The sequence below is a fragment of the Electrona antarctica genome (assembly GCF_951216825.1).
Source record: "Electrona antarctica genome assembly, chromosome: 15".
NCBI classification, from domain to species: Eukaryota; Metazoa; Chordata; class Actinopteri; order Myctophiformes; family Myctophidae; genus Electrona; species Electrona antarctica.
The window spans coordinates 9,686,177-9,707,409 of record NC_136796.1 but is presented as its reverse complement, the minus strand read 5'-3'; the positions used below and the strand labels follow the sequence as shown (position 1 = coordinate 9,707,409).

The window sequence follows — 21,233 nt, the reverse complement described above, 5'->3', positions numbered from 1 at the left end:
AAGTGAGGGCAGAAAATGTGAAGACGCCAAAAGTGATTGGCCGGAATGTCATTTGTGATGATTTGATTGGCTGAGCACGGAATGTGATGTATGATTTTTTTATAAATGTTCCCCCCAGAAAAAGCATGCTGCAAATAAATTGGTTAATAAACACAGTCAATCAGCTAGCAATCGAACCATGTGATTAACATGGTATGAAACAATTCATTATAACAATCAAATATAAATATCAACTGGAAAATTAGCAATTTTGGGAAATTGCAAGTGTGGTTGCACCGACGCGAGTCGTGGTTTGCAAGTGTGATGATGATGGCATTGACCCACATGATGTCACAGGGGCCCAGGGACGTAGCTGACCATTTGGTTGCCCTACTCGTAGGATATTTGTGCTGCCCCCCATCCCGACGAGATCGCTGCATTTCCTCATTCAGATCGGCTATTTTCGCTGTTTGCGAGGACGCACACACGGCCACTCGTTATTAGGTGGCGGAGCTGCGGAGACATTTGTTATTATGAGGGTCGGCTTGGCACATTTTGGCACATTTTGTTGCCCCCCTCGGCGTGTTGCCCTACTGAATAATAATAAATAAATAAACTTTTTTGGGGGTTATAAATAAAGTTGTGCGTATACACTGACACCACGCTAGACAGGAACGCCCAAAACCTCACATCCGGTTTTAGCCTGGGGTAAGAATTTTCTATGGCTGCCAATGCAACTTGGTCCAATCCTTAATCACATACGGACAAACATCTATGCCGATGCTATCTAATTTGCGGAGGTAGTGTGCCTTGTCCACGGGCAACAGATCTTTCAACGTATGGCATTGCAAATACGTTTGATAATCGCTACTCTGCTCAATATTGTTTCGAAAATGCCGCAAATTGCATTGCAGTGAACGAGCGCAAATCACAACTTCCCCCGGGGGTGGGCGGAGTCACCGTTTGAGGCGCTGATTACGCGCCGTGGTGTCAGTCTATTGCATATACGTAGCGACGGCACTGCAGGGGCCGGAATAATAATAAATAAATACACTTTTTTGGGGGTTATAAATAAAGTCGGGCAATTACTATAGTCTGGTTGCCCTAAGGGCAAGCATACCAAATAGCTCAGACAATCTACATTTCCCAAAAGGAAAGACATGTATTTTATTCAGTCTGATCAGAAGCAGGGATAAGCCATATCCATATATCATTGAAGGGGGATTATAATATCGGAGGCATGGATACCCCCTATTCCCCACTGCAAGTCAAACCCTGCATATCATGCACGTGCACTGAAAACATATGCCACAAAGACGATATACATGCCGCCCCTATATCTGTGTCCTGTGTCGTAATTGCATTCTATACTGTAGCAGCATATTAGACATCTGAGAGGGCTCTATTTTCTGATCCAGGCGTTACAGTGGACAGCTACTCTTGCCTGGACCCGGGCATCCCGGTCAACGGCATTCGGTACGGGCAGGACTTCTCCATCGGCTCGACGGTGTCGTTTGGCTGTGACTCTGGCTACAGACTCAGCCACGAAGAGCCACTGGTCTGTGAGAAGAACCATTGGTGGAGCCATCCTTTGCCCACGTGTGATGGTACGTGACTTTGACTATATATACAGTTGGAGGCCATCAATATTGTCCTTTTCTTTTTGCTGAGGTTTGCGTGATCTGCGCAAAAGGACAGTTAACCCATTTTGGGCGGGAACCCCTTTTGGTGTTTTAAACATTATGTTATAATTTAGCTATTGAAAAATAGCAGATCTACAAGCTCATAGCGCGCCACCGAGTGGCGCGCTACGAGCTTGTAGGTATGCTATTTTTGAAAAATCGTGAAAATATTTATTTCAGAAAACTGGAGGATTTAGAAGGATTTTTTTTTAATTTTGAGGTCAGGCCTAAATGGGTCAAATGATAAGGGACAATATCGGTGGCACCCAACTGTATACTTTTCCTTTTTTGGGGGGGCGGGAAACACAGGAAAATGCAATAGAGGTTTTGACTTTGCGCTTTGAAAGCGTTCGTATCCCAGCAGCCCTATAGGTTTGAAACCTGTCTCCCCCACAGCTCTCTCATCTGTCTCAATCAACACCATATAATAACGAATACATTATTAAATAACATCTGTTGTGTCTGCCGAGATTAATTGCTTCCGTGCAAGACAGCTGGAATGTCACAAGTGTAAATCTTAATGTGGATTAAATACTGTAGGTCCTGTGGAACTTGCCCAAAACCAGTGGCGTGCACAGATAGACACCCTGCCCTTTTGGCAATGTGCCCTTTTGAAGAAAAAACAAATATATATATATATATTTTTTAATATTTTTTTGTACAGTGTACACTGTACAGTATGTGGACCATGGTGAAATTGATCAATTCTTAATAAAAAGCTTATAATATATTATGTAGGCCCCAGAATCTATAAATCTCACACTATTTAGGCAACCGGCCGGTTCCACGCGCTGCACAAGGTGCCCTTTTTTTTCCTTGAGCACCTGCCCCTCTAAATGTGCACGCCACTGCCCAAAACAGAACGTGATAGTCATCTATATATATAACAGTGAGTGAATATATATTCCCTCCCTTCCCTTCCTCACTCCTTCCCCTTCTTCCACTCCCTCCCTCCCTCCCATGTTCAGTCCATATACCTGTTCGCCTGCCACAGACACCTCCCTCCCATGTTCAGTCCATATACCTGTTCGCCTGCCACAGACACCTCCCTCCCATGTTCAGTCCATATACCTGTTCGCCTGCCACAGACACCTCCCTCCCATGTTCAGTCCATATACCTGTTCGCCTGCCACAGACACCACCCTCCCATGTTCAGTCCATATACCTGTTCGCCTGCCACAGACACCTCCCTCCCATGTTCAGTCCATATACCTGTTCGCCTGCCACAGACACCTCCCTCCCATGTTCAGTCCATATACCTGTTCGCCTGCCACAGACACCTCCCTCCCATGTTCAGTCCATATACCTGTTCGCCTGCCACAGACACCACCCTCCCATGTTCAGTCCATATACCTGTTCGCCTGCCACAGACACCTCCCTCCCATGTTCAGTCCATATACCTGTTCGCCTGCCACAGACACCTCCCTCCCATGTTCAGTCCATATACCTGTTCGCCTGCCACAGACACCACCCTCCCATGTTCAGTCCATATACCTGTTCGCCTGCCACAGACACCTCCCTCCCATGTTCAGTCCATATACCTGTTCGCCTGCCACAGACACCACCCTCCCATGTTCAGTCCATATACCTGTTCGCCTGCCACAGACACCTCCCTCCCATGTTCAGTCCATATACCTGTTCGCCTGCCACAGACACCACCCTCCCATGTTCAGTCCATATACCTGTTCGCCTGCCACAGACACCTCCCTCCCATGTTCAGTCCATATACCTGTTCGCCTGCCACAGACACCTCCCTCCCATGTTCAGTCCATATACCTGTTCGCCTGCCACAGACACCTCCCTCCCATGTTCAGTCCATATACCTGTTCGCCTGCCACAGACACCACCCTCCCATGTTCAGTCCATATACCTGTTCGCCTGCCACAGACACCTCCCTCCCATGTTCAGTCCATATACCTGTTCGCCTGCCACAGACACCACCCTCCCACCCGCCTTGAACTTTTTATTCGCAAGCAGAAAATGTGGCACAAAGTATCACATTAACAGCTTGCCTGGCATTGCTGGGGTTATAACACTGATAAAGCATGATCAGCGTGTTCAGCTTCCAGTAGTCACCATTGGCCGGGTTGTTGTGTGGGTGAATTAGGCTCCAGTCCATATACTGTAGGATGTGAGTGGATGCAATGCAAGATTGCAGACTAACCAATATCTATTTATTTTGGGGGTTTTTAACCTTTAGTAAAGTCTCTTTTACAAGTGTGAACTGGCCAAGCGAAAATAAATAATGTTACACAGCTCTGCCAGTACCAACAAATACAGGACAACATTTAGGACAGACACATAACATTTGGAAGCACATAACAGTACCCTGCACTACCTAGGAAGCAAGGAAAGAACAGGAATATCTATTACAATGACCAATAAAACTGATGTAAAGAGTAAATGACAATGTTTGCTTCTAAACTAACTCTTAGCCTGCCGCCATTAATTAATCCCTCGATTGCGTATTGCCATGGTTTAATCACGCGTGACACTTACTTTGAAGAGCCAAATATCCGTATCGCATTTTACTATGAAACCATTCCGTGTGTGTTGACGAAGCTGGTGCTCGTTCTCTCGGTCGGTGGTGGAAAAAGTGGACCGCGAGTATCACAGCGCCTGCTACAGGCCGTTGAAAACGCTTGTCTGGGACAAAGCGTCCTCTGCAATGTCGCTTCTGTGAGATAAAGCCGTCTGAAAACAGAGCCGGCAATGTTAGTGGATGCGCGCGCATTTTCAAAATGGCCGCGCCCATTGTGTCAGAAGCATAACAAAGCTAACGGACGGTAGATTTCGATACGATCGTATTAAAACATGCATTAATGAATACATCGCTGTTAAAACGGCTTTTCCGTTTGTGGCAGGCTACAAGATTCTACGTGTTAATATTCCTATGTTCCTGGCGGGTAAACGACTAATAAAGGACTAGAGAAAACATTTCCTATACGTCGAAGCAGTAGCAGTGTCTGGGAAATATGCCCATGACAAACAATCCTTTTAAAACTCACTAGTGGAATAAGAAGCCAGTTTGAGTCTGGTTTGTGTAGCTGCGTGAAAAGAGGAGTTAACGGGCAATTACGGTATTTTGTATTATTGTATTTTGCCCGTAAACCTCAAGTTTAGCGGGCATATACATGTAATATACGGTAATATACAGGTGTGATGGTACAATTCGGGAGTTTACGGGAGTTTGTTGGAAAGATTAATGGGAGTTTCCTGTAATATACACATCCGTATTCCAAGCTTTTTGCGCAGTATAGGTCATTCCAAGACCAGGGCCCAAAAAACGCAAGGCTTTTTTCCCCGCCTCAGATTTGATTGTGGGTAGTGGGTACGACATAGCATATCCAAGCATTTGATCTGAGATTGAGAGAGCTCGAATTTAGTATGAATGAAAAACTTCTGAACATGTTAAAATCGTTTGGTTGCAAGGCAACCCATTGGTGTGGTTTGGGCATTAAACTGTTTCGTTGCATCTTGACCCATTGGTTTGGTTCGGGCTGGGTGTCATCCAGTCCGTACATGGACATGTGTGCGCCCACGACAGACTCCGCCTGCCGCCACAACTTGACTTCATATAGTGCTGTAGATACAGATATAGCTGGATATAACATACACCATATACGTATTACACTTCAGATTTCAGAAACACATTGAATGGCTTCAGATTTCAGAAACACATTGAATGGCTTCAGATATCAGAAACACATTGAATGGCTTCAGATATCAGAAACACATTGAATGGCTTCAGATATCAGAAACACATTGAATGGCTTCAGATATCAGAAACACATTGAATGGCTTCAGATATCAGAAACACATTGAATGGCTTCAGATATCAGAAACACATTGAATGGCTTCAGATATCAGAAACACATTGAATGGCTTCAGATATCAGAAACACATTGAATGGCTTCAGATATCAGAAACACATTGAATGGCTTCAGATATCAGAAACACATTGAATGGCTTCAGATATCAGAAACACATTGAATGGCTTCAGATATCAGAAACACAACTAGAAAAAGTGCCCTTCTGGGCACAGGTCTCCACCAGGAGGATAGGAGTGTGTGTGTGATGATTGGCCTGTTGTAGCGCCACCATGAGGCTGATTTGAAAACTGTCAAGTGGCATTTCTTCCAAATCCTAGTGGGAATATGCATGCACAGTTTCACCACAATCGGACGCTGCGTTGAGTAGTTGTGGCGATTTGTACAAAACGGGTAAAAAGCGGGCTACTCCTGAAAAGTTTAGAAGCCAATCGTAGCCAATGAGGGTGGATTATGAGAAATAAAACAAACCAGTCTTGATCACATGACTATGGAGAGCATGTGTACCGATTTGCGTGAAATTTGGATAAAATCTGAAGGAGTAATATTAGAAAATGTGTTTTACATATGTCGGCCTCCTGGTGGCGCTATAAAGAGCAGATGTGAAAAATTCCAGGCAAAGGTTTTTCCTTGGCCTCTAGGGAGTTGGCATACAAAGTTATCCACAGATCCGTGCAGTTAGAGGTAAAAACACTTTTCGGCCAGTTATAGCGCCACCATGAGGCTGAGTTGAAAATGTTCATGTGGCATTTCTTCCTCGGCCTAGTGGGAATGTGCGTGCACAATTTCACGGAAATCACACGATGTGTTCATATTTTGCAGCATTTTGTTTGAAACTGAGCACTCCTGCGAACTTATATAGTTCGCATATATTATATATATCAGAAACACATTGAATGGCTTCAGATATCAGAAACACAATGAATGCCATGAACAATAAAGCGGAAGCAAAGCAGGGCAACGTGAGAAGAGCTCTGGATGTACAGACCTGTCATCTATTCAGTATGTACTGTACATGTTCTGTACATTTACAGCGTTATATAAAAAAATAACCTCTTTCACTGTGTGAAAAGAACCGCCGATGCAGTCACTGATCGTCACTGTGCACCTTGTACGGAGAGCAAACCACTGGTGCGCACGCACGCACGCACACACACACACACATTCACCTACACCTACACACGCACGCACACACAGACACACAGACACACAGACACACAGACACACACACACACACAACACCGAGCAATTTGCAGTGAAGGCTGCTATAGCTGACAGGAGGTGATTTGAAGAGAAGATTAGAGATCTGTCTGACTGTGTGTGTGTGTGTGTGTGTGTGTGTGTGTGTGTGTGTGTGTGTGTGTGTGTGTGTGTGTGTGTGTGAACGTGCACACGCTCTTACCCATTGGCGCCTATATGTGCAGGTGTACATGTGTGCCTGGTGTGCACATATATATATGTGTCTGCGTTGCTTGCACACGTGCACTCACTGTGTGTGTGTGTGTGTGTGTGTGTGTGTGTGTGTGTGTGTGTGTGTGTGTGTGTGTGTGTGTGTGTGTGTGTGTGTGTGTGTGTGTGTGTGTGTGTGTGTGTGTGTGTGTGTGTGTGTGTGTGTGTGTGTGTGTGTGTGTCGTGCGTGCGTGCGTGCGTGTGCGCGTACACCTCCTGTCACCTCCCCTCCTCTGTGAAGCATAAAAACAGGGAGGTCTGCAGCGGGGGCGTGGAGGGCCAGTGCTGCCTGTCACCTCCGCTCTGTCCTAACCACAATCAAATCACACACAGGACCACAGAGCATGAGTGTGTGTGTGTGTGTGTGTGTGTGTGTGTGTGTGTGTGTGTGTGTGTGTGTGTGTGTGTGTGCGTGTGCGTGTGCACTGTGCAAGTGTGTATGGGTGAGTGGGCACCGGGATGGAGAAGCCGATGTCACATCCCCTCTCTCTCACACTCCTCTTTCCCTTTTCTTGCCCTCCACCCCCTCCCTCCCTCTCCCTTTCCAATCAGGACATGATCAGGGAGGACCAGAGAGGGAAAGAGACGCACGCACTCACACACACGCACACACACACGCACACACACACACACACACGCACACGCACACGCACACACACACAAACACGTCCAGGAAGGAGGGAAAGACAGAGGAGGAGAACAGGACGAGGGCATAAGTAGTAGGTGGGGAGATGAGGATGTGTTTATCGGCTTGTTTCCCCCCATCTCTTGTTGGAGACATTTGAATTCAGTTCAGTCGTCAGTCGGGCTTCCTCTCAGAGGCGAAGTGGTTGGGAAAAAAATGGAAAAAAAGACACTTGCATCTTTGTTGCCTATTTTATTATAACCTGAATCCCCCAACACGTCCTCATTCAGCACACGGCAGAGAGAGAGAGGCAGACATAGGTGAATTCGGTCCTTCAGATTTAAGATCAGCGTTGTGTATTAAAAGACATTCTCTTCCTGGCAGAGAAACGGTGCTCTGAATAATTGATTGCCTGCTTGGTGCGTGTGTTGTGTGCATGTGTTGTGTGCTTGAGTGTGTGCTTGAGTGTGTGCATGTGTTGTGTGCTTGAGTGTGTGCATGTGTTGTGTGCTTGAGTATGTGCATGTGTTGTGTGCTTGAGAGTGTGTGACGTGTGCGTGTATGAGGCGCTATGCATCTGACCGTGTTCTGACCGTATACTCATTTTTGCTGGATGCTGAAATGCAAAGCAATTGTGCTTATCATAAAACATTATCCGCATTAAGACAATGCGAAAGAAACACTGTATAAAAGTAAGCAGATTATAATGCATTATACTGTAAGTATGTTCATAAATCATAATGCATCATAGACATGGCATGCATAGCAAGTGTTACAGATTTTTGAGTGGTGCAACCACTCCCTTACGGAGCTATGTGTGGCTGGGTCTGAGCACGAAAACAGCATGGTTGTTTTTCACCATTTGTGTGCAACCTAACACACACACAACCACATACGCACATATTAACTGTATATATGATGATTTTGGGTGTGCCAGTACAGTACAGTACAGTGACAGACTGTAAATGGTAAATGGTAAATGGTGCATTTATATAGCGCCTTTATCCAAGGCGCTTTACATAGATTGTGCATTACATTCACCCATTCACACACACATGCATACACCGATGGCGGCGGAAGCCATGCAAGGTACCAACCAGCACATCGGGAGCAATTTGGGGTTCAGTGTCTTGCCCAAGGACACTTCGACATGTAGACAGGAGGAGCCGGTACAGTACAGTACAGTACAGTACAGTACAGTACAGTACAGTACAGTACAGTACAGTACAGTACAGTACAGTACAGTACAGTACAGTACAGTACAGTACAGGGACCCCCACACAGTAACTCTGTCATTTCTCAACTGTTTCGGACGCGGGGCGGCAGGCCGGAACCGGCCCAACTTGTTGACTCTTTTCAAAGATTCCCCAGAAAACACTTGCAGCCTTCATCATCACAATAGTCTTTTTCAAGCATTTTTTATTTCTTTTTCAACATAATTATTATAAAATAAAATCTGCTAAAACCGATACATTATTTTACCGATACAGATTACCGATTAATTGGTTTAATTCCAATATCGGCCGATACCGATGTGTTTGCCGATTAATCTCCCATCACTAAAAAAGTCGGTAACAGGGACCAATTACAAGGGACATTAGAGAGCCACCTGGCATTACATGCAAGCATTATGCATATTCCAGTGTATAATTCCAACAGACTTTTGCCCATATTTAGCTGGGGGCCTGGTCTCAACTTTATGACTGTGGTGTCCAGAACTACTGAGTCTTAACTTGGGCTCCTGGGGAATACCAAAGTACTGCTGGTCTTCATTCTAACGGTCTAATCAAGGACCCATTTAGACTTGGGACATCGGGAAAATGCAATTAACCGCATGGTATCGTATACAAAACTAGCCGCAGTGTGCCTTCATGATGCTGGTAACCATCATAACTCTTATTTCAGCACAGGTACTTTACTGCACACAAAAAAGGGAAAGGAAAGAGCTGTTGAATTATGTATAGAAGCTTCAGGGAGATCCCCGGGCCCAGTTCCTAGGCCCATTGTGGTTTGAATATTCTCTTATGGCTTAATTGGTCTCTAATTCCAAAACTTGAAGTAAAACTTTGTTCAGATAAAACAAAAAGCTCTCAGAGGACAGCTGGAGGACATCTACTTTCTAGTAGTTGCATTAGCATCAAACCCAACTGTAGCATAATTAGTCTATCAAGGAAGAATCTTAGTTGTTTTTCTTACTTTAGTAAAGTGTACACCTTTTTCTGTTTTTTGGTGTTGATGTTTTTTTAAAGTCTTTAGTTTGCTCTTCATCGTGCTGGAACACCTTGAATGGAAAGCCCATCTTTCCCAGAATATCCCCAAGATGACAGCATACTTTCCTAAAGGATAATAGCCAGGGGAATTCAAGAAACATGGTACCCTACAGCCAGCACATAATATATTGGTGTAGTAGTGAGTGAAAGGTCCAGCCATTTTTTTTAACAAGACGGTTGGTGTTTGTTTTTTATTATAGGCTATATATATATATATATATATATATATATATATATATATATATATATAAAGCTATGGAAAGCAAAGGCGATAGTAGAGGACAGCATATATTATATTTTTGCTGCTTTTGAAGAACATTCACCTTAATGCTATAATGCTGTAGCCTGAACATTGCGACACGACACCAAGTTGAAAGTGGTTACGTTTGTGGATTATATATATGAAATGAAATGAAATGAAATGAAATGAAATGAAATGAAATGAAATGATTACTATATTTACCCAGGGTATCTGGGCTAAGCTCAAGAACTTGTTTCCAGCCAGGCCCTGCTCATAGAACATTTCATCGTAGTGGTTCAATGCCTTGTTCAAGGGCACTTCAGCGGTGGTAATTTTAACGTGTCGGACCGCTGATTCGAACTGGCGACCTTCCGGTATCAAGACCACTCCGCAATCCGTTCGGCCACCGCTGCCACTAATATATATATATATATATATATATATATATATATATATATATATAGAGAGAGAGAGAGAGAGAGAGAGAGAGAGAGAGAGAGAGAGAGAGAGAGAGAGAGAGAGAGAGAGAGAGAGAGAGAGAGAGAGAGAGAGAGAGAGAGAGAGAGAGAGAGAGAGAGAGAGAGAGAGAGAGAGAGAGAGAGAGAGAGAGAGAGAGAGAGAGAGAGAGAGAGAGAGAGAGAGAGAGATTATTGCACTGGCACAACACATACATTACATTGATCATCATGTTCAAGTTTAGTACCCGACATTGGCCAGGTTATTGCAGTGTGAAAGAGGCCCTCCTCCATCTCCATTTGGGTATGCTACATGCCAATTTGTACTGGCGTCGGGCACGTCCAAATTTGGGCATTGTTTTAATTTTTTTGTGTACGCATATACAGTATATCTTCTTTTGCAGCACCATCTGTCTCTCTTACTCCCCCCTCATTTTCTCTCACGCTCTCCCTTAAAGGTATATTCAGTGATTTGACTTAATCTAAATATCACTTATTTTTTCTTTTTTTCTGGATAATCCTCCCTACTATAGAGTGTGCTGACCATATAAGGAGTTCCTCCCTGTCCCCAGTGAGCCCCTGGGGTCAAAAAACCCTAGTTTCAGTTTTGGTGGCGGGTGGCAAAGCCTTCATCCAATCAGGATGCCTCCAATCATGATCGAGTGGGGGCGGGCCTTGGTGCACATGCTGTTGGCCTGTTGCACTTCCCCCCACTGTAGAGCGTGCATGTGCACATTTTGTTACCGGGGCGGACTGGGTGGTTTTCCAAATCACTCAAATCACTGAATGCTCCTTTAATCTGTCTTGCTTCTCTGTCTCTCTACATACATGTATGCGCCTCCAGCCCTGTGTGGAGGCGATGTCAGAGGTCCCTGGGGAACTATTCTGAGTCCAGGCTTTCCAGACAGCTACCCTTCATCTCTCAACTGCACCTGGACTGTGGAGGTCAGCCACGGGAAAGGTAGGACACGCGTACAGATTCACAACATACACATTCTTTAATATATGTTGTGCACGTATATATATACACGCAACCTAGATGTTTTCATCTGCGCTTTAGTTGTATGCCGATCTACAAGCTCACTAACTTTATTTATAGATCACATTTAAAAACAGAGTTGACCAAAGTGCTTTACATAACATAACATACACAAATAAAAGTGCACAAAATCGCATAGGTCAAAGATAAAAAACATAGTATAGAGATACAAATATAAAACAAGGTGGAAAAAACCTGTAAAACAAAAAAGAACTCACTCTGGGTTAAAAGCTTGGGAATAAAAAAAGTGTTTTAAGACAGGTATTAAAAATTGAGATAGAGGGTGACAGTTTTACAGAGAGGGGGAGTTCATTCCAAAGTTTAGGGGCAGCCACAGAAAAGGCTCTAAGTATCAGCTTGGACTTCGGGACCTCTGATCTCAATTTTAGTAGTAGCAGCAAAAAGTGTGTTTTGAAGAAAATCCAGTTAGGTGGAAATGGATGTGGCCAATATGGGGAGCTGCATGCAAAGTTTGTTGCCATTCGGTTCAGCTGTCTCCAATATTAGCTGTACACACAGAGTTAGACAGACACATGGACATGGGGAAAAACATGGCCAAACTCAGCAGCGTTGAATTTAGACACGCAATGTATTTGTTTGTTGTTTGATGTTTTCCCATCGGGTTAGGTGAACATGATAAACGAACATGATAAACGCCTATGCAACCACAGGAAAACTATTATTATTGTAATTCTGGCGAAAACTCAGGACAATTTTGTAGTGAATGTTGAAAACCCGGGACATATTAGTATTTTAGAGATATTTGTCGGGACACGCAGCTTGAAAACGGGACAACCCCGGCCAAACCGGAACGTCTGGTCACCCACATCAAACGAACACGCAGGAAGTGAAGCATGTTTTTAACACATTTTGTGCCCAAAACGTCTGTGGACGTCCTGGGTATTACCGCACGTGCATAGCCCAAGACGTCTGTGGACGTCTTTGGAAAAAAAAAATATATATATATATATATATATTTTTTTTTCTTTCAGAAAAATCAAAACACTTTTTTTTTTAACACGTGGTGCCAAAGTTTGTTTTTTCGCCATTGAGAATGCATTTGGCGTTTAAATTAAATAACTCAGAAACTATAAAACATTTCAAAGTAAAAAGTTCCAGCATGTGTCTCCACAGTCAGCTGAATTATACAAAATGTGAATGGATTTTCTAGGTGAAAGTGATTTTGGGCAGTTTTGCGTGGGCTCTCAATGTTTTTAACTGTGTTGCAAGTTTAGTTTAGTTATGTGATGGAAGTTGTGCCAGCGTGGTGAAAGTAGACAAGTGATGGACGGATTGGGTGAGTGAGATTCAATATAGTTTTTCGTTATGTAATATCTCTGGGTTTTCTAGGGACAATCATAACGAGACACCGTGTCTCCCTCCCCCATTGTCACCTCGGCCAGCCACTTATATTCCTGTCGTTCTCCACACACAAAAGGGCGATTTTTCCTCAGCATCAGCTCAGTGTTATATCCACCTATTCACATGCAATGAGTTCTGGGACAGGGCTCCATGGGTAGTCATTACTCAAGACAAAACATCCTTTGTTACATTTGATTACTGCTCTTGTTCTAAAACAAGAGAGAGAGAGAGAAAGAGAGAGAGAGAGAGAGAGCGAGCAGCTGTTCGTGTTTCTTGTTCACTCATTTGTCAATCTGAGAACCCATCGTCAAAAAATAAAGGAAAAACAGCGCCCGCTTTTCCTTGACTTTGAGTTGACGTGAGTCAACAGTCTGTCTTGAGAGACTACTCATTTGTTCACTAAGTATTAACTAACTATATGAACTCAAAGTAAATGATTTTCCAAATATATCTTGAGACGAGAAAGTGTGAAAATCCGTGTCAAAACATTGAAGCCGTATTTCTCAGAAAGAAATATATTTTGGGGCCTCTCAGTGAAATGGAAAAGCAGAAATGGAGTGTAATTGCTGTGTTTTGTCACATAGTAGTGTTTCTCATCAGCCACTTTTCTAATCTGCCTTGATATGTTTGACCTTCTTTTGTCTGTCTTTTTTGTTTGCTCACGTTTCTGTAAAGTGATCTGTTTTACACAAAAGTAATTTACATACTTTTTTAAATGGTAATGCTGTTGATGTTTTTATCTTAGCTAATTAGTTGTATCTCGTAATGGCCTCCATGCTTCACAGGGATCAATAATATGTGGCAGTAATTAGCGTTGTTGTGTTATCTGTATTATTTTAACAGTTCTCGTGGGTGTGTTGAAGATGGCATGGTGTGTCTCTTTACACAGTAAAATCATCTGTGTTCATTTAACGCTGAGAGAGTACAAATGCCATTTGTCCACTGTCTGAGTTACAAATGGATACATTTACACTGAGGATTTCTTCTGTGGTATCTCTCTCTATCTACTGCCTTTCTCTTGTCACCAGTTGACAAGAGAAAGGCAGTAGATTCCTTTGCGTTTCCTTTGCAAAAGAAGACCACATTATGGTCTTCTTTTGCAAAGGAAACGTATTATTCACCAATGGAATGGGATTATAAAACACTGACACTGAATGCACACCAGCAGTGGACGTTCGCTGCCATGTTCTGACAATGTGGCGACTGGCGAGGTTCAATAAAAAAAGTCTATGGAGAAGAGCGAGCGCCGCTTTCTCCACCACGGCAAAATGCGAAGCCTCAAAGTTGAGAAAAGGTCAACTTATGATGACAAGCCAATCATAAGCGCACTGTTCCTCTGAAGAGTGCAGAAGTCATACTGTAGGTGTGGACCAGGCATTGATCTCAACACCACAGTACACTGCTGTATGGAAGTAGCAAATATTGATAACAAAGTTTCAAACTATCTGGTGGTGGTGATGTACATTGGTGTGAAATCAATCCACATTTAGTAGCTATACGTTCTACGTTTAGCTACAGCCTATTTCTTATCTAAAATGTATGAATCCTTTAAAAACATATAGCTTCCAGAGACGAGCATGAGTGTCTGTATACTTGATAACTGCTCCCAGACTGCTGGCTTTGATCCACTCTGACCACCCAGGCTCAAGTTGCAGCACAACTCAATGCCAAATTTATACAATATATACATTCATTCACAGTTGCTGGTGTGAATTCAGCATCAGTGAAATGTTTACGAACCTTTACCACGTTTCTCTACTCAGTTTAACATAGTGTTTGAAATAGATATGGTGAGGACCATTTTCCTGGTTCAAGAAAAAGCCTTTACAATTAGAAAAAGATACAGGTTGGGGTTAATATTATAGGATATAGGATTTTGTATCTAGAGGTTACATTTAGGGGTTAGGGTTATAGCGTTTTCCCTGTCTTCTACTTAGTTGCGCGGTGAGAAATAGCTGATATACAGGCTCAAAGACGGATTGTGAGCTTGTATATCTGCTATCTTCTGTCTGTTGTCAGCTATTTTCAATGCCGTCCTAAAATGCCAAACTAAAATGTTGTACAAGTGTAGTAATACAAATTTGCGTGGGTGGGTGTGTGTGTGTGTGTGTGTGTGCGTGTGCGTGTACACGTGCGTGTGTGTGTGTGTGTGTGTGTGTGTGTGTGTGTGCGTGTGCGTGTACGCGTGCGTGTGTGTGCGTGTGACAGGGGTCCAGTTCCAGTTTAATTCCTTCCATCTTGAGGACCAACACGACTACCTCCTGGTCACAGAGAACGGGAGCTTCACGAAGCCACTGGCTCGCCTCACCAGCAGCGAGTTGCCTAGCAACATCAACGCTGGTCTCTATGGCAACTTCAAAGCCCAGCTGCGCTTCGTCTCCGACTTCTCCATCTCATACGAAGGCTTCAACATAACTTTCTCCGGTAAAGTATAGGGCTGCAACAGTTCATCAAACTAATCGATTTAGTCCATCATATATCTTTTTTTACAAAAAAACGCTGATTAATTTTACAAACGGAAAAAAGGGGTGAAAAAGAAAAACTATTTTGAGGGGAAAATGTAAATGTAGCTTTTTTTCAGAATTTGTTTTTAAAGTTTTAAAATTGCAAAGAATGTATAATACAAACTCTTAAAGATCTTAAAGATCTGCTATTTTCACACACACACACACAAAATCATCCAAGAAAACGCGTTTCTCGATTGTTTGATCAATTGAAATAGAAAAGAATTATCGGAATTATTATCGCCAAGAAAATAATGTATTTTTGCTTGCAGCCCTAAGGCAAATATATACTGCTGTCGCACTGGAGATGCCCCTGTTGCCTGTCATTCACCTTCCATTTCAGTCTGTCAGGATCCCTCCACTCAGTCTTCAGACGATGAAAATAAACCTGTTAATTATGCAAAGGCTTTCATGTCCTCCCTGTCTGGCAGAAAATAAATGGTAAATGGTGCATTTATATAAGGCGCTTTACATAGATTGTGCATTACATTCACCCATTCATACACCGATTGCGGCGGAAGCCATGCAAGGTACCAACCAGCACATCGGGAGCAAGTTAGGGTTCAGTGTCTTGCCCAAGGACACTTCGACATGTAGACAGGAGAAGCCGGGATTCGAACCGCCGACCCATGGATCATTGGACGACCTGCTCTACCTCCTCAGCCACAGTCGCAAACCCTTTTGCTATGTTATGTTTTTGTTTTTTGTAAGTGAATGCCTTACTTGAGCATAATACCAACATGAAAGAGTACGTAAAAAACGATGCCCTGTTTTGGGCATTTCCTCCCACCCATATACCCAAGACAAAAAAATAGAAAAACCTGCCATCTCCCGATTACTTCCCGTATCTGTGTGGAGTAGGCAGCCGCCTTTTTAGGAGATCGGAAGCAGGTTAGTCTATTAATTCTGGCGATGGAATGGGGCTAGAACCCATGGCATGGTCACTGAACTAAATATTGGACCCGGTCGTCACAAGCCACATAATACTCCCACCATGTTCATACTATTTCTTTTTCTCAAGAGAGACAAAAACTTGTCTACTTTATTATCAACCTTTCTCTGTGCCAGCAACACACTCTTGAGGGATCTAGCACCAGTAAACATATAGAACGTTTGTGAGATTTCCCGCCAGACGCAGACGCCCACTTAGGAGAATATTTGTAGGATCTGTGTAGTAGTGCATCACCATCTTTTGGCTAGAATAATAATTTCACTGCCTTCAGTGGACACCCCCGGCAATCCTAAGCAGAAAAACTGCATCTTATTATTTCATGACTTTGCAATCAAATTAATCACTGTCATTTGCCTGGGTGGTTTATATTTATAACATAATATTGTGTGGTCTGACACACTTTGAATACATAATACTGCTTATACTAGGATTAGGGTACTTTCTGTTTATGGGCTCTTGAAGAGTTTCATGTGAAGGGAGGTTTTACGAAATTATATATGTGGCTACGTTGCTATCACGCACGCACGCATGCACACACGTACACACTGTATTTATAATCTCTATATGCACAAACGGTACTATTGGGGCTCCCTACTAGCCTGGCTAATAAGCCAGACCGAATCAGCCGTTGGCAAAAAATAAATTGCCTGCCGGCGGATTACGGTCTGGAGAGGCTCAATTGTACGCTCATTTCCTACACCAGAGATGGTGGTGTGGCCAATCGGGACACGGTATGCAATATGGGCGGGCTTTGGTACAGTGACGTTCAATGCTTGAGACCTTTGACTGACAGTAGCTCTGACCAATTGCGTCAAAGAGAAAATGTTTGAACCCGCCCCCCGGGAAACAAGATCCATACACAGCATCTCCAGACTCAAATACCACACGACAGTGTGATTTGAGTCTGGCTTATTAGCCAGGCTAGCTCCCTACAGCTCTGTACCGTGCACGTTTTACGTTGCTATATTGTAGTCGTGTGACTGGTGTACATGCTGTATTGTAAAGCAGTTATCATGTGTGTTCTCTCCAGAGTACACCCTGGAGCCATGTGAAGACCCTGGAATGCCTGATTTCGGCAGGAGAAACGGCTACAGCTTCGGCATCGGAGACACACTGACGTTTTCCTGCAACATGGGATACCGCCTGGAGGGGGCTCCAGAGTTGATCTGTCTCGGAGGAGGACGGAGAATGTGGAGCACTGCGCTACCCCGATGTGTTGGTATGTGATATTCTGTCAACTACAAAGTCATATCCTCCGGATGTTACACCTCAACCTGTATGATACGAGGCGAGGTAAGACAGCCTCATGATGCTTCGGGTTGTGAGCTTTTAGATCGGCTAATTTTGAATGGCTGAAGTATGAAATCCCATGGCGCCAAAAACGCCTTTAACGCGTTTTGGGGCTTTTTATTAATTAATTATCACCTCGCTAATATTTACTAGGGCTCCCGGTCGCTAGGCAATGCTCAGCTCGCTGTGTTTTGCCCTCCCCAAGATGGCGGCCCGTATGAATAGAGACGGCACCGGATATTTCCTCCCATCCACTTGCATTAAGTTGCTCAAAAGCGCATGAGGCGATTTCACTCAGGATGCATTCTGGGATGGATTTGCCCCAAACACATGAACGCGCTGGCCGTTGACTATCATTGCACACGTTCACGTATGAAACAGCGGCGTTCACGTATGAAACAGCGTTCACGTGTCATCATGAACGTGCACAATGATAGTCATGAGTTTGGCCCAGCGCTGCAATACCAAATTCGGCCACTATGTCCATTTCGCCTCAGGGTTTCCTCCGGGTGCCGTCTCTATTCATATATTCTCTAAGCGTACAATGCTATGGGAGAGGCGACATCCCGGTTAGCATATTAGTGCTTCAGATGCTAAAGAATGTGATCCACTGTGACACGAAAATGGCTGATTACTACGTCCGGTTCACCGAGCCGGTTCAGGGGTCTTTGTCGCGGCCTTTTTCGTGCATTCTGCACTTGCTCCAGAGCGCTGGAGTCAATGGTGGCATGGAATCGGTTAATTATCTAAATCCGCAAAGTAACTAAAGCTGTCAAATAATATTGTAAAAAGTAGTTTTGAGATGTAGTGGCCTAAAGAAACGTTTTAACTTTTAAGTAAATGTACCTCACTTTCCACCACAGGACTTTTTGGCTAGACATTGGTGAATGAAAATAATTTTGATCAAGGGCCACAGCTACTGTAGCAGAGAGCTCAAGGCCAATGATAATAGGAAGGACACGATTAAATGGAAACTTCAGACAGAGGGAAAGAACCAGGAAAGAACTGGGTGATACAGGACCAGAAGTGGCAGACACTGCTTTAATGTTCTGCATTTATTGTTACGTAAGACTTTATGGAAAGTGCTACATAATGTGCATTCACCCCCATTCACACGCATTCACACATCAGCCTGTTGGTCGTGGGCAGTCACTGTACCGTTTAGTGTCACTTTCACATCATACCAGGCGGAGTGGGGGTTGAGCCGGGAACCTTTCTAGACAACCGCTCAGCCTCCAGAGTTCCGCCATACATTGGTATATTTATTGGCTCAGTCCCTTTCATTGTGTGACAGTATAGTTGCATTCTGTGGATGTCTTGAAATCCGATGTGGACAATTTACATATTTACGGTTATTTCATTTCAGCCAGTTACAGACTGTGTCAGGAGTTAACTTAGGAAATATATTCACACTATATGCTGTTTGACACGTACTGTTATTGCTTGTTTTTGCTTTGTTTGTTTCTTGTCCAAACTTCTTGACATTTGCAAACAGTACATTTCAGTGATATGTCTTGAGCAAAATTATTCACCTGTCGACCGTGATTATTTTCCAGCCGGAGCTCATTATTCTTAATTTGACTGTTGCCGCCAACGCTCCTGTCTTGTAATTAAGGAGAGTGTGACTTTCAGGCTCATCCTTTTGGTTTTTTTGTACAATAATACTCCTGAGTTGAACAACAGACTAACATGACAAAGGAGCTTGTGTTTCTTTACTTATGTTTATCGAATAGTAACGCTGCCCGGTGAAGACCCAAATTGAGCAAATGAAGTGTAATCGCCCACCAGAAGTGTGCACGGGCCCACATTTAATTCCCAACCCAAATGCCGTGACTAAGCATTCTGAAATCAATAGGCGATAACAGGCACCAATTAACACAGGGAGGACAAATGACCTGGCAGGCTGAAAAAGCAAAGAGAGACAAACTTCATGATCTTTGTGAACAGCTGAGGAAATAAATGAGGTTTGATTTGTGCGGAGAGGTGGTGTACTGTAGAATCAATCAAGGCCTGACGGAATAAATAGTGAGTACTTCTGCATTCTTCCACGGTCTGCTGCTTTTAATACGCCCTCGGGTAGTGCAGAACTATACAGCAAGACAGACAATGCAGTTCTGACAAAGTACCGTCACCGATGGAGTTTGTCTTGGTTGAACTGTGGCCTTCATGCTACGACCCTCATCGAGAGTCCCATGGCTGTCTGAGAAGGATTCAACTGTTTGAATGGTTGCCAATGGCCAGCAGACATAATGTTGCTCACCATACCAAAACAAATAGTATTGCTTGCAATAGGTCAAGATGGTTATACAGAGAACTTCACTGCGTTCCACTGGGAGCTTCAGTTCCATTGTGCTGTGAACTGAGTTTGGTCAGACTTGATTTAGTGGATATAGGAGAAACTTGTTTGGTGTTCCGATTGGTTCAGACCAAATTTTGCCCTTTCAACCTTGAGTGAGGAGAGTTTTCAGTGCTACATGGAAGCACTTTGAAGTTCCGCTCACTGGTATATCGATTGGGTTCTGGAGTTCCAAACAACTTCATTTCACTTTAACGGTTGGCTAATAATGTTTTTGAGCAGTGCCTCCGCTCCATTACGGAGCTATGTGTGTCCCTATGTATGTACGTATGTGTACGCATCCCGCACGTACGCGTCCCAGCACGGAAAGCTGCAACACGATAACTCCGTCATTTCCCGACCGCTTTGGATGCGGGAAGGCTCCCCTTCCCGCATCCCCCCCCCCCCCCTGGGCACGTTCCTGGGGGTCTGGATGTTGCGGGGACCCACCGGGGACCCACACACGGTACAGTTGCACTGCTCACTTCACACAGGTGTGATTTTTTTAATTTTCAGACAGGGCACTAAGGCTGTGTGATGTTGTGAAATAATGCTTGCTTTATAGTGTTGTGTGCCAGAAATAGCAGATCTACAAGCTCAATATGTGTTGGTTTATCTTCAGCATTTAGATCTATAGGACTAGACTGTGTTATATTGTGGGTTCCATGAAGAACCTTGATCATGACCAGATTGTTTTCAGATTGTTGGTGGAGCAAATCCAGGCAACTGTATTGTTTTGGTAATTACTGGAGCTCCACTGTCAACAGAGATAGATAAGTGAGTGCGGTGCAGTATAGTTGGATATTATAATGTTCTCCTTTGTATTCGCTGAATATCACTGCATAAATGGTGCATTTACATAGCACTTTTATCCAAAGCGATTTACATATATTGTGCATTACATTCACCCCTTCACACACACATTCATACACCGATGGCGGAGGAAACCATGCAAGGCACCAACCTGCACATCGGGAGCAAATAGGGGTTCAGAGTCTATAGCTAAGGACACTTCATCACTAACTCTAGGGGAGCCCACAGGGTTCGAACTGGGAACCTTGCAGTTCCCATCTGGCTGCTCTACCGTCCACTCTACCCCTGAGCCACTGCCGCCCTCGCTCTCTCTCTCTCTCTCTCTCTCTCGCTCTCGCTCTCGCTCTCGCTCTCGCTCTCGCTCTCGCTCTCGCTCTCGCTCTCTCTCTCTCTCTCTCTCGCTCTCG

General features: G+C 43.9%; 1 protein-coding gene across 1 annotated transcript in view; it reads left to right on the top strand.

The window, feature by feature from the left end:
• Positions 1 to 21,233, top strand: part of LOC306938742 (CUB and sushi domain-containing protein 3-like) — a 575,885-nt gene that overhangs the window by 422,389 nt on the left and 132,263 nt on the right. Inside the window, exons 14-17 of the mRNA XM_079523009.1 lie at positions 1,398 to 1,586; positions 11,376 to 11,492; positions 15,141 to 15,356; positions 17,419 to 17,607. Of these exons, the coding sequence (XP_079379135.1) occupies positions 1,398 to 1,586; positions 11,376 to 11,492; positions 15,141 to 15,356; positions 17,419 to 17,607 (711 nt within the window). The remainder of the gene's footprint in view (positions 1 to 1,397; positions 1,587 to 11,375; positions 11,493 to 15,140; positions 15,357 to 17,418; positions 17,608 to 21,233) is intronic.